The 12,740-nt window shown below is 46.2% G+C and overlaps 2 protein-coding genes across 2 annotated transcripts; one reads left to right on the top strand and one right to left on the bottom strand.

Annotated features, from left to right (window-relative positions):
* The first annotated feature begins 786 nt into the window (after positions 1-786).
* LOC109751463 (BEL1-like homeodomain protein 7) lies at positions 787-4,251 on the top strand. The gene is made up of 4 exons (XM_020310344.4): positions 787-1,160; positions 1,592-1,660; positions 1,972-3,159; positions 3,242-4,251. Exons 3-4 carry the CDS (start codon positions 2,069-2,071, stop codon positions 3,912-3,914), a joined length of 1,764 nt encoding a protein of 587 aa, XP_020165933.1. The 5' UTR covers positions 787-1,160; positions 1,592-1,660; positions 1,972-2,068; the 3' UTR covers positions 3,915-4,251.
* Positions 4,252-4,910: 659 nt separating this feature from the next.
* Positions 4,911-11,500, bottom strand: LOC109751478 (protein CHROMATIN REMODELING 35-like). The gene is made up of 7 exons (XM_073496944.1): positions 11,361-11,500; positions 9,807-10,395; positions 9,419-9,508; positions 8,684-8,917; positions 7,978-8,145; positions 5,392-7,163; positions 4,911-5,278 (listed from the first exon to the last, which is right to left on the bottom strand). Exons 2-7 carry the CDS (start codon positions 10,392-10,394, stop codon positions 5,275-5,277), a joined length of 2,856 nt encoding a protein of 951 aa, XP_073353045.1. The 5' UTR covers position 10,395; positions 11,361-11,500; the 3' UTR covers positions 4,911-5,274.
* Positions 11,501-12,740: the final 1,240 nt, after the last annotated feature.

Genomic DNA, 12,740 nt, shown 5'->3' with positions numbered 1-12,740 from the left:
TTGTGTGTAGATGTAGGTAGGGCTGGCTTTCTGTGAGATGTCAGCGTCGTACCCCGATGCATGGAGTTGCTTAGGAGCATCTGATGATCAGTTGGGAGATACGGAGGGTTGAGAGGGGGAGGGAAAGAGGGTTTTAGGTCTACCAACTGGTGGTTAGGGGACTAATACGTCTTAACAGATGCCGTCACCTACTGAAAGGAAGAGATCGGATTGGTGCCCTTGCAATCAAGGCGCCTGGGAGAATCAGCTAGAAATGGCAACTTGGGGAGCTTTTTCAGCTGGAAACACACCCAGCAAGTGAGGAGGGTAATGGACCTGCTTTTCTGTGCACTGAGTGGACTAACTGAACTGCCTGTCCAACAAGTATGCTTGCTGCAAGGTCACTCAAAACTGGCAAGAATCTATGCGTTTCTATTGCAGCATAAAAGCGAGGGCTCCTTTTTTCCCCACTCCGTTCCGCGGCGTTTCGCGTCAAATTTGAAATTCTCAATTGTCTAATTGTTCAGAACCAAAATAAAAAACACTTGCATCTGGAAGCATATTCTTCAGAGTTAGTAAAATACCTGCAACTACCGTATGATATATCTTGGTTTTATCATGTGAGTCACAACTAAACTAAAGTACATACACATGTATGTATCGCATGCCTAAAAGGCGCATCGGTCTCATGTCGACGGCGGAGATCGACCATCGGCGTCTCAATCTCGGCCGTCCAAGTTGGTGCGGCAGCCTGCTGAGCGTGACGCACGCGCGCAAAGCAGCAATCCTATACGTGAGAAAACGAGTGAGGTAAAGAGGAGATAGGGAGGAATAAGCGAGAGGGAAGCAAACAAAAACGGTGGTGGGGTTTCTTTAGGATTTGCGGGGCGGGGGGATAGTGTTAGGCACTAGGCAGGCCCTCCTCATTGGCGCAAGCAGCCCCGGAGTATATTATTGCTCAGGGAAGGAAGGAGGCAGGAGGAGCTATACAACAACCAAAAGGGAAGAGACGAACACCAAAAGCAGCAAGATATATACAATCCCACGAGTGTTCTTGGTTATTTTAAGCCCACACCCTCCGGCCGGTCTTCTGCTGAGTGGTTTCTGTCAGAAAAACTCTGAACAGATAGCACCCAAGAAGAAGAAGCTCTTGCTTGGCCTCAAAGCCAGTTCTTGCTGAGGTATGTGTAGAGGTTCATCTTAGCAAGCTTGTCTTGCCCTTTGCGTCCATGATTCTGTAGATGATTCAGTGGCAACAGGTTTCGGTTAGGTGTTTTGGTTTCTGTGTGGATTCTTGGTGTGGTTGTGGCTTCTTGCTTGTTGAGGTCTCTGTTCCTGGTTACCTACTTGCGGTTGGCGGGTGCATCACCATACCAACTGGAAGAATTGCTGCTCTTTTTAGCTGATTCTTAGCAAGTTTGGTCTCTGAATTGCCAAGTGGTAGTAGTAACTAGTAGTAACTGATATTTTTGTGTGTTCTTAGTTTATCTCAAGTCATGTCTAGTTAGGCCTTTTTCCCCCTTGATAGGTACCACTGATTTGGACTGGTGTTTTCCTGAAATTATATGCTGGTTTCATCAGCTGAGTGCAAAGGCTTTCTTTTTGTATGCAGGTACTTCAGAAAGAAGATTGAGGGGTTGTGTGTTCGGGAAGTACAGTGGTCTGAAGTTTATCCTCCCAGGTAGATATATAGATGCTTTCAATTCTGTTGGATCCATTCTATCTTTTTGATTTACTTCACTTGCAGTAGAATTCTTTCACTCCTCTTGTAATTTTCTGAATGAATTTGCAGTTATTCTTGCCTAGTCCACTCATATCATAATCATACTTCTGCCTAATTCAGTACAGTATGTCGATGCACTGTTGCACTAGCGCACCATGTTTTTACCATGTTTCCTTTGCTCCAAATTTTGCCATTTGCTACTGTAATTTGAATTTAGGAGCAAGATGACATCGCCTTCTGACAGTTTCCAATCCTTTATTTCTTCCCAGTTGGACACCGAAGACAAAACCTTACACCTTTCCAAGCGTCGACAGTACAGTAGTACCCTTCTGATGATAGACTGCATTTGCATCTGAAGAGGATCGGATGGCCACGTTCTTCTCCACTTCAAACGATCAGAGGGGCCTCGCCGGCGGTGGCGGAGGCGGCGGCGACATGTCATTCCACCACCACTACCCCATGTCCAACCAATACCCAGACTCGTCGACCGGCGGCCTGATCCCGCTCCCGGCGTCCATCCTGCAGCAGAGCCACATCGCGCACGGCGGCGGTGGCGACGGCCGAGATGACGAGCCGGCCGCATTCATGAACTCGAGGGACAGCGCCGAACTCGGTGGCCTGCAGACGCAGATGCTCATGGGAGACGGCGGCGCGTCAGCCGGGCAGCGTACTCACCAGGGCGGCCTGTCGCTCAGCCTCGGCTCGCAGGTGCCGGTGTCCCTCTACCAGTACGGTCGTCCAGGCGGCATGGCTGCGGCCGCTTCCCCCACCTTGATGAGCCCGAACCAGTCGGCGATGGCGATGGCGGCGAGCAGGAACGCGCAGGTGAACGTGTACGTGCAGAACTCGAGGTTCCTGAAGGCGGCGCGCGAGTTGCTCGACGAGGTGGTCAGTGTCCGGGACGCGATCAAGAGGAAGGGGGACAGGAAGGACGACTCGGCCGGCAACGGCGAGTGCGGCAAGGTCGAGGGCGACAAGGGCGAGGAGAACGAGGGGAGCTCCGCCGCCGAGCTGTCGCCGGCGGAGAGGCAGGACCTCCAGAACAAGGTGACGGCGCTGATGGCCATGCTGGACCAGGTGGATCGGCGGTACAGGCACTACCACCAGCAGATGCAGATGGTGGTGTCGTCGTTCGACGCGGTGGCCGGCTCCGGCGCGGCGAAGCCTTACACGGCGCTGGCCCTGCAGACGATCTCCCGGCACTTCCGGTCGCTGCGGGACGCGATCGGCGCGCAGGTGCAGTCGGCGCGGCGGAGCCTCGGCGAGCCTCAGGATGGCTCCGGCGCGGGGGGGCTGTCCCGGCTGCGGTACATCGACCAGCACCTCCGGCAGCAGCGCGCCATGCAGCAGTTCGGCATGATGCAGCAGCCGCAGCACGCGTGGCGGCCCCAGCGCGGCCTCCCGGAGTCCGCCGTCTCCGTCCTCCGCGCCTGGCTCTTCGAGCACTTCCTCCACCCGTAAGCTACCCACCGCGCCGCCCATGCAGCTGGTCACTCTACTCCTCAGTGATCGCTCACTGATCCGCCATGATCGATGCAGGTACCCGAAAGACTCGGAGAAGGTGATGCTGGCGAGGCAGGCCGGCTTGTCCCGGGGGCAGGTGTCCAACTGGTTCATCAACGCGCGCGTCCGCCTGTGGAAGCCTATGGTGGAGGAGATGTACAAGGAGGAGTTCGGCGCGGAGATGGACTCCACCAACTCGTCGTCGGAGAACGCCGGCAACAAGCACGGCAAGGTGGACGAGGCGGCATGCTCGGAGGACCAGGACCGGGACGAGTTCCAGAGCACGTCGACGCACGCCGGCGCGAGCCTGCTGCTCAATGCCTACAAGTCGGAGCCGGTGGGCAGCATGGACGCCGGCCCGCTCTCCAGCCTCGGCGGCGGCGACATGGGCACGTACGCGCCAGCAGGCCTCAGCCTGAACCACCACGGGCCGGGCGGCGGCAGCCTCCTGCAGGACGCGTTCGCGCACCACGGCGACGACGCCAGGTTCGTGCCGTACGGCGGCAACATGGGCGACCTCGGCGGCAGCGTGTCGCTGACGCTGGGCCTGCAGCACTGCAACAACAACAACAACGCCGGCCACGTGCCGCCCGAGCAGCAGGGCCTGCTGTACGGCAACCCCGGCGACTTCGACTTCCTCAACGGCGCCGATGACCGGCAGCGGTTCGCCTCGTCGTCGTCGCAGCTGCTACACGACTTCGTCACTTGAGCTGTCGATCACCTGGACGCACAGCATGGCACTGAATAACGCAGGGGGCGGCGTGCCAGAAGCCTGGGCCGGCCGGCCGGCGCCGCCGCCGGTATGCATGAAGAAGCAAGCAGAACATGCATGGTAGTACACGGTAAATCTGAAGCAAGTATATACGTATATCATACAAGTATACAATTGGTGTGGTAAATGAAGTAGGTTGTACGTATAACTGTATATGAGATGGGGGTGTAGCTTGCTGTAGAGATAGTAGATTGGTATTTTTTTGCTAGCCAGCACAGATTGGTGTACTTCATTGACGAATGGATTCAGGATATTGATGATTTGTTGATCCAAATAGACACCAGTTTCTTGATCTATACCAGTACAATACTAGTACTCGCTCCGTCCGGAATGTCCGGAATTACCTGTCACAGAAATGGATGTATTCAGACGAGTGAGTATAACGCAACTGATTTTTTTTTTTCGGGTTTAAGTCGATTTCGATAGAAGAACTGAAGAAGTAGGGGAGGAGCGGCGCAGAGGGGACGGGATGACATAGCCGGCCGCGGCGTCCCGCGCGAGGCAGCAGCAGCGGGGGCGACACTAGCGTGGGAGCGGTAGAGACTTGACATGTTGAGCGGGAGGGGGGCTTTTTCGTAGACGGTGTCCGAGCTCAAGACGGCGTGGCGGAGGCTTGGCGTCGCCGTCGGAGGAGATGAAGGGACGGAGGAGATGGCTTAGATCGCTGGGAGGAGGAAGATGAAGGAGAGCCGTTGGATAATTTTCAGGGAACTTGCAAATAGCCCCAAGCTTTTTTAGCTCTTAGCAATGCAGACGTGTCATGCTTCTGCCCTCCGTATCACTCTCCTGAACTTCTGAAGACGTGCTGCCATTTACAAGCTGGAACAAGAAAAAAAGACCAGGTTTTCTGAACCTGAGAAGGAAACAGTGCTGACAAATGCATCATGACACTGCGTGATGTTCAGATTTTGTCCATGGACAGACATAGAATCATCAGACAGTAAGGGTAACAATTCTTATACAGTTGAAAAACTTGTTCAGCGGACAGAGAACACCACACAATTGGTTCGACTCACATGACAGCAAAAGTTGAACTGAAACCTAGATCACTTACATTGGAATAGTCATTAGCAGTACCACATTACCACGACTCCAGAAATTTATCATCATTTTAATGGAGACAGAAAATGCCAACAAATAGACACTTTTAACATTTGAGAGTGCAAATGGTTGTTATATCTCTTCGTACTATCACACTTCAGACGATCAGACAAAATACTGCAAAGAAGCCACTTCAGTTCCTACCTAGATTATTCTTCCTCTTTCTTTCTCACTGGTCAGCGATTGCCTCCGTTGTTCACCTGCAAACAAAACCAAGTATATGGGCGTATTCATTGATGCATTCAACCTCCTAGCAGAAAAAGAAAAAGGTTTAAACAGATTCGTACTCATGGTTAATCAGATTCATACATACCTTCTGTACAGAGATTTGACATCTTGTCGCAGCGCCTCGTGTTCGAGAAACCTGTCCCCGCTCTCTGAAATATCGACAGCGGCAAGCTCAAAGTCATCATTGCTGCAAAGCTCGTTCCATTCGAACCACATCTTGGACTTCCATTCTTTTCCGGAGGCTGTTTTGTGGTCCTCCTCTTCTGGGGAGTCGGCAGCAACAAGGCGGTAGCAATGCACCATTCTGGACTGCCCTGGTCTGAATGCACGTCCGATTGCCTGCCGCGTCACGGAAGGATTTTCCTGGACCTCCAGAATGACAACGCGTGACGCGCCAACAAGGGAGATGCCCTCGCCGCATGCCTTGATGGAACCAAACAAAACTTTAGCATCCGCTGAGTGGTTGAATCTCTCAACCGCCTTGTCTCGCTGCTCTTGTGTTGATTTACCATTTAATTTAAACATGTGCACCTCTGGTTTCCATCCTTTCATTCTTATGAGCAGCATTTCCAAGAAAACCAGAGGGTTCAGATACCGGCTGAACACGAGTACCTTCTCTCCTGCAGCCTCTGAAAGACACAACAAATTGTATATAAACTTTGCCTTTGCCCCAACCTTGATATCAATTCCACTTTTTATGATGGAATCAATCTTCTGAACAGCAATATCTCGATTTTTCCCTTCAACGTTTTGAATATTCTTTAAGCACGGATGAAGATAAACAGCGCTGCATGCTGTTTTCCTGCTAAAATTATCTAGTCTTACCAAACTCCTAAGGATCTTTTCCTGCTCGGTACTCATATTCAGAAAAACGGTGAAGTCCACAAGTCCGGGTAGTTCCTCCAAAAGCTCACCTTTATAATAGTGCAGCACATTCGCGGTTAGTTCGCGTAGATTCTGGATGATCATTACTCTCATTTTATCATCTGCATCCTTTTTAAGGTTTCCTTCAACCACATCATAGAAGTACTTATCTGAAGTGTACTTTGACCGTGCACTCTTCCCCAACATGTCAACCTTGCTTAGTATGCGCTTCACTATTGCACGAGGTTTCTCCATCTTCAGGAATTTTGGCCGCACAAGGTTCAGAATGTTGAAGACCTCTCTTACATGATTCTGAAACAATGTTCCTGAGAGAACCACTTTTCTAGGAGTTCTTATACTTCCAAGTGCAGTGAGTAAGTCAGTTTGCTCATTTCTCGGAGTGTGGCCTTCATCTAGAATGACAAGGCTTGGGACCTTCAACAACTTATCTCGGCACATGACAGCTTCTATTTTATAAGTATTCCTGTCAGATACTATGCATGCAAATTGATGATACCCTAGCAGCAATATGCTTCTCTTTTCTTCCCACAAGTTCAAAACCTTGAGTTGTTCAGACCGGTTATTAGCTTTGGAGGAATAGAAGTCAAACAAGGGTATGGGCATGTCCTTAATTTGCCAATGGACAAATTCTGCTCTCCATGTTGCCAGAATGCCCTTTGGAAGGATAATCAATGGCCTTCCTGCAGGGTATCTGGCCAGGAAGCTTTGAACAAAGCTAATTAGCATAAAAGTCTTTCCAGAACCTGGTGCATGTGCTAGAATACAACCTCCAGGGTTGTTCTCATCTGCCAGGTTCTTGACCAAGAAATTAAAGCCTTCCACTTGGTGAGGTTTCATCTGTTCTGAATGCTGAGAGTGGATTGAGAGAGCACCAGGGACAACTTGAAGAATATTTCCTGAAGGACTGGTAGTTGCCTCCAGCTCATTGTAGTTTCTGGGTTCTGGCGCATAAGTTCTGTGGGATTGCTTACGCTGATGCAACAAAGAGGAAATGAGAGATGTGGCTCCGCCAATATGGAAACAGAAGTGAATTGCTTTTTTTCAAAATCTACATCTTAACATTTGGGGTTGGGATAGGATTTACTTGGTTTATTTGAACTATATCCCAGTAAAATCCTCATTCAAACAGAACTAAGCAATGACTTGATTGACATTTGTTAAAAGCTAAAACACATGCAATGGGTGTTCGTATAGGGCATTTGTTTGATCTTTTTTTTTGCAGGGGGGGGGGGGGGGGGGGGGCATTTGTTTGATCTATCAATCGTTAATGACAAATAACCGATGAAGAAAGTTTATAAACGATAACATACAGAACTAATCAATGAGTTGATTGACAGGACACTATTTACCAGTTAATGTTATTTGAATCTTTTAATAATTATCTTCAGTACGACTAGGAATAAGATGGTGATAGAGAAGGTTTTCCCGAGGAAGGCGTCTGACTCCCTCTTCAAATTCCTTGCTTTCCTGCAGCACTGGCACCCGCTCTCGAGGCAGCGTGATCGTGACCGACTTGGATTGATGATGGATACGCTTCTGGCTTCAGCGCGTCGACTATCTTTCTCGTAGTGCCGTTATGCGGACGCCACTAGGTGGCTTTTTCTTTCTATTTCTTTTATGCTTTCTTGGGCTTGATTGTGCTGTGGCCCCAGCCGTTGTATGCTCAGTGCGATTGAACTTGGATTGTATGGACCGTTGCTTTATTTATAAAGCGGGGCGAAAGCCTATTTCGAGGAGGAGCATTCAAGAAAATAAATTGGACTAATTTGGATCAGAAACTCCGTACCTTTTTCCAGTTTATCTCAAAAATATTCTCGATACGTTGCTGGATCAAACCACAAACACGACATACAATGCCCAAATCATCTTTCATCAGGAAGTCGTGATGACAATCATCCACTACTTCAGAATTATTCTTCTCCCACGGAACAATACTGTGATCGCTTCCAATGGTCTGGTTAGATTAAGTATGTTGGTCAGATTCATCAAGAAGCAAGTAATGGTAGACAAAAGAACAAAGCAAATGCGTAAAGGGGTAAAATTAAGAAAACAGTAGTATGATGATGGTAAAGCATTAAAGTATGTGTGTGAGAACGAAAAAGGACCAGAGGAAAATGCAAAACTAGCTGTTTCAAAACAACCAGCAAGATCATGTGCTCCTGCTCTAGACCTTCAAGTAATAAAATGCAAAATAGTGTCACATAACTGGCCTCGAGCATCATGTGGAAGACAACAACCACATTTTCCTTTTCTTTTTGATAAATATACACCAAGTAGATAGAGAAATGGTACTTTAACTATAGGCATGTACTACAAATACTATTTTCTATGTGGCATACTTGCTGAGAACCATTTCATCAGTGCAGACATGAAACCCATTATCAAGTAAGCAAGGCCCTGAGATCATGAAATATTGAAATCTATCCTGATATAAGAAACAGAGAAGAGAATATATCTAAGAGACAATTGCAATGAGTTTATTAAACAGATACCTTTGAACATGCCAATGCAACCGACATTTCGTTCCAAAGGTCATCCAGGTCATCAACTGGATTGTCATTGTTATCATAGTGATTATAATGTCCATTTGCCGTTGAATCACTTTGTATGACCTCACAAGATATTTCACAAGAATCTGCAACAGATATATTGTTGTTCTCCATGTGTTGTTTACTTTGGACATCCTCACCTTCTCCTTCCCTTGTTTCTCTCTCCTTGTCACGACTCTGTTGAAATGCAAGATAGTGAACATGACAGGGAGAAACGATTCCATTTACCAATCCAGATATTGAGATTAAAAAACAGTAGTATCTCTCATATAGTCATATCTGAACTAAATCAATCAGTTTTCATTTTTTGAAACTGAGTAGGCATATCTTCTGGAAAAAAGTTATGAAACTAAAATCAATTTTGTTTGTAACTAAACAGAGCAAAAGCGGGATATTCAAAAAAATTAAAACATATTCCTGTAAAAAGCACATATCAGAAATTTACTTCAGGGACATCATTGAGTAACTTGAGTTGAATCAAGTGCAATATAACAATATCTTACTAGGACATGCAGTCCTTCGGGAAGGACTTTTGATGTTATTGAGAGTATGATACTGATTAGCATCTAGGCATAAATATGAACATACTCAGTGATTACCAGTAGTTCTCTAATCAAACTATATAGGAAAAAAGCAGCAATATTGACTAACATTTCCAGAGTTAATATCGAAGCAGACCTCGGCGTAAATGTTTATGTCATTCTGTCCTTGCTTGATCAGTTGTGGCTCTGAAGTACTATGGCCATCAAATAAAGCAATTTCCTTGGGCTTGAAATATAGATGGAAGCTAGTCAGTAATAAGTAATTTCAGCACAATGCAATTTATCATGCCAGCATAAGTTTAGACAAACTTGATACTGTTAAGCAGTTTAGACAAAATAAATAATGAGACAATTGTGCATAAAAAGATGACCTATGGGTTTAAAGATCACATAAGCTATTTGTGAGCATGGGAATGAATGATGTCTATTTCCCTCCTCTCTTATTCATGCAGTTAAAAAATGCAGAATTATGCATTATATTAGATGCATTAAGAAACAGAAGATATATGATGAGTTGAATGCACCTCATTGTCAATGTCCATGCTGTCCTTTCCTGGCTCAACTACAAGTTGAGCTTCAGAACTGATGTCCCGGTATTGACAAGGCTGCTCAGCCAACATGCATTCTTGGATAAAATCGGTATTTTGCTTAGAATCAGATAAATTTCCATATACAAAGGATTTAACCATGTCCTCATCATCAGAATCAAGTAAGCAAACTGTTTCCTGAGCCCCAGTATTGTCCATGGTACCATGGGTATCATCTCCAACATTGTACGGATCCAATTCGACAATATTATCAGAACTAATGTTGTTGCCACTTTGTGCTTCATCATGTAGTGTCGCATTTGATAAGTTGAGAGCTGCACTGGCATAGGGCAATTTGATAGGTACAAGTTGCAGATTTTCAAGGGTGCTGATAAGTTCATGCCTCTTTTTATTGATTGCCTTGTAATCTTCAGTGACACTCCCGTACTTCAACTCATTGAAACCTTTGAGAAATCTAAGGCGTACAGATCTGTTATGACTGATGATGGTTGACAGGGACTGGGTGCTCGGCAAGCTGTCGTGCCCGATTTCATGCTTCTGCCTTTTGCAGTTAGTAGGATCCATCCTGAAGAAGAGAACAAAAAATACTCAATATATTGGGGCATTTAATGCAAGTATGCTCAAAATAACAAAAGACAGGAACTGGTGGAGAAGATAGCTTTTAATTGCCCTTCAACTAGTGTATAGAGCACACTGAAAACACCATTTGTGAGCTTTCACCCTTGCATATACATGCAAACACCATGACCGAACAGATGGCAACATTTAATTGTGGGCATAACTACTACTACTGGTAAAAATAACATTTTTCTGTAAATTCAGGAAACAGATCAACGATTTCATCACAAATTAAGTACCAACATTCATGTTAACCATTCTAACCCCACTGATATCTGCAATTTTGCACAACACTGTCATAACGGAAATACTCGCTCTTTTGGTCGTTTATTTTCTGAAATGAATTGATGAACGACCTCAGAAAATAATTGATTTCAGGAATATTAGAACTGCAATTTCAAATGATTTCAGAAAATAAATCGTTTTTAGGTCCTTCAGAAAATAACCACCACCAGGGATGAAAAGCTCAGCGAATCCAACCATCTCAACCTTAGGAAACATCAAGTGGACTATCATCGAAAATGCACAGCAAATCCAGCAAGCAAACGGAGGATAAGATCGTCACAAAATTTGTCTGCTCGGTGAACAACTACTACACCAAACCGAGCTACCATCCAGAGCCCAATATTAATTGATGCGATTTCTTACTTCTGACCTCAATAAACCAGTCGATTTAGACCTAAAAACTACAAAACCCTCCGGTATGACAGACAAGGTCAGTAAAATGATCCTACCAGAACAAAAGAGACATTGATCGGTCCCCGCTGGCGTGGTCCAAAAACGCCAAACCCCACGAACTGAACAGAGCGAAGGGGTGGGGGTGGTGCCCCCAACCCCAAGCCGCGGCCAGAACAGCAACCAGAGCAGCGACAACTTGGCTGAAAAACAGGAAGGAAGCAGAGCAAACCGTACCACGGAGGAGCGGAGGAAGACGATGCAGGCCGGGGATTGCTTGGGGGGAGCTCGAATCCTGCGCTTGGGCTAGAGAGCGGTGACCCCTCCGATGTTCTTGCAGCAAAGAAGTGGAAGCGTTGGGTGTTGGACGCTTCAGGTGGCCTGCACGCGAATCGTTCCAGGCAGCTTTGATTCGTCAATGACATTCGTGGCCCACACCGAGCTGCTCGCTAGGATAAACGCAGTTGCCTGTTTTTTAACCCAACCAACCAAGTAGTAGGGCGAATCCTATTTGACGCTCGCGTGCGTCCGACTGCAGCCCTTTCGCTGAAGCGCCCGAGCGAGCAGCGCGAAACGGGCCGGCCCACATTGAGCGTTGAAGCGCAAACCGGTTTTGGGAACCTTCTAGAGGGTTCCCTCAACCGGTTTTTTTTTCCTTTTACTGGTTTTTCTCTTTTTTTCTGTTTATTTTTTATTTTTTTGTTTCTTTTTCTCCTGATTCTTTTTCTATAACTTTTATTTTTCCTTTTACTTCCTTTTATCCTTTTTAGGTTTTTTTTTTATTATTAGTTTTCAAAAATGTTCAAAATTCCAAATTTGCTTCACAGTTTTGAAAAAAAATCACAATTCAACAATTGTTCAACGTATATTACAAAAATGTTCAACGTATAATTCAAAATTGTTCATGATATATCACCAAAATGTTCAATGTCTATTTAAATATTGTTCAGCTTATATCACAAAAAAGTTCAATGTGTAGTTCAAAAAATGTTCACCCTTTATGAATAAAAAATGTTTTAATGTATATTTAATAAAATTTTCAGCGTATATCACAAAAATATGTGTATTTTAAAATTGTTCAGCATATATCAAGAATTTCGATGTGTATTTAAATTGTTCGTAGTATTACAAAAATGTTCAATGGTCGAAAAGTTTCAGTTTTTTCTGGATCTGCCAACGCGTGAGTTCATATAAGTTTGCGGGCCCACTAACCACGAAGACTTGGCAGCTCAACTGGTTGAGAACGCTGACCTGCTATCGCCTGGTTACGAGTTCGAATCCTCGTGTGATCTTTGTTTTTCTTTTATTTTTAGTACCGTCTTTGCCATGATGCCATCGAATGGGCCGGCCCGTTTAGATCGCGCCTGCGCGGAAGCTCGTCCTTTTGACGCTAGCGAGCGTCAGCTAAGGACTCCCAATCTCTACTCCTAACGTGTCTAGTCTTCGTTTCGGGTCTTTGCCATGATGCCATCGAATGGGCCGGCCCGTTTAGATCGCGCCTGCGCGGAAGCTCGTCCTTTTGACGCTAGCGAGCGTCAGCTAAGGACTCCCAATCTCTACTCCTAACGTGTCTAGTCTTCGTTTCGGGTTTATTTTTTGTCCCACTATTTTCGTCCG

The sequence above is a fragment of the Aegilops tauschii genome, chromosome 4 (genome assembly GCF_002575655.3).
Source record: "Aegilops tauschii subsp. strangulata cultivar AL8/78 chromosome 4, Aet v6.0, whole genome shotgun sequence".
Lineage (NCBI taxonomy): Eukaryota > Viridiplantae > Streptophyta > Magnoliopsida > Poales > Poaceae > Aegilops > Aegilops tauschii.
This window is presented reverse-complemented; position numbering and strand designations above follow the sequence as displayed.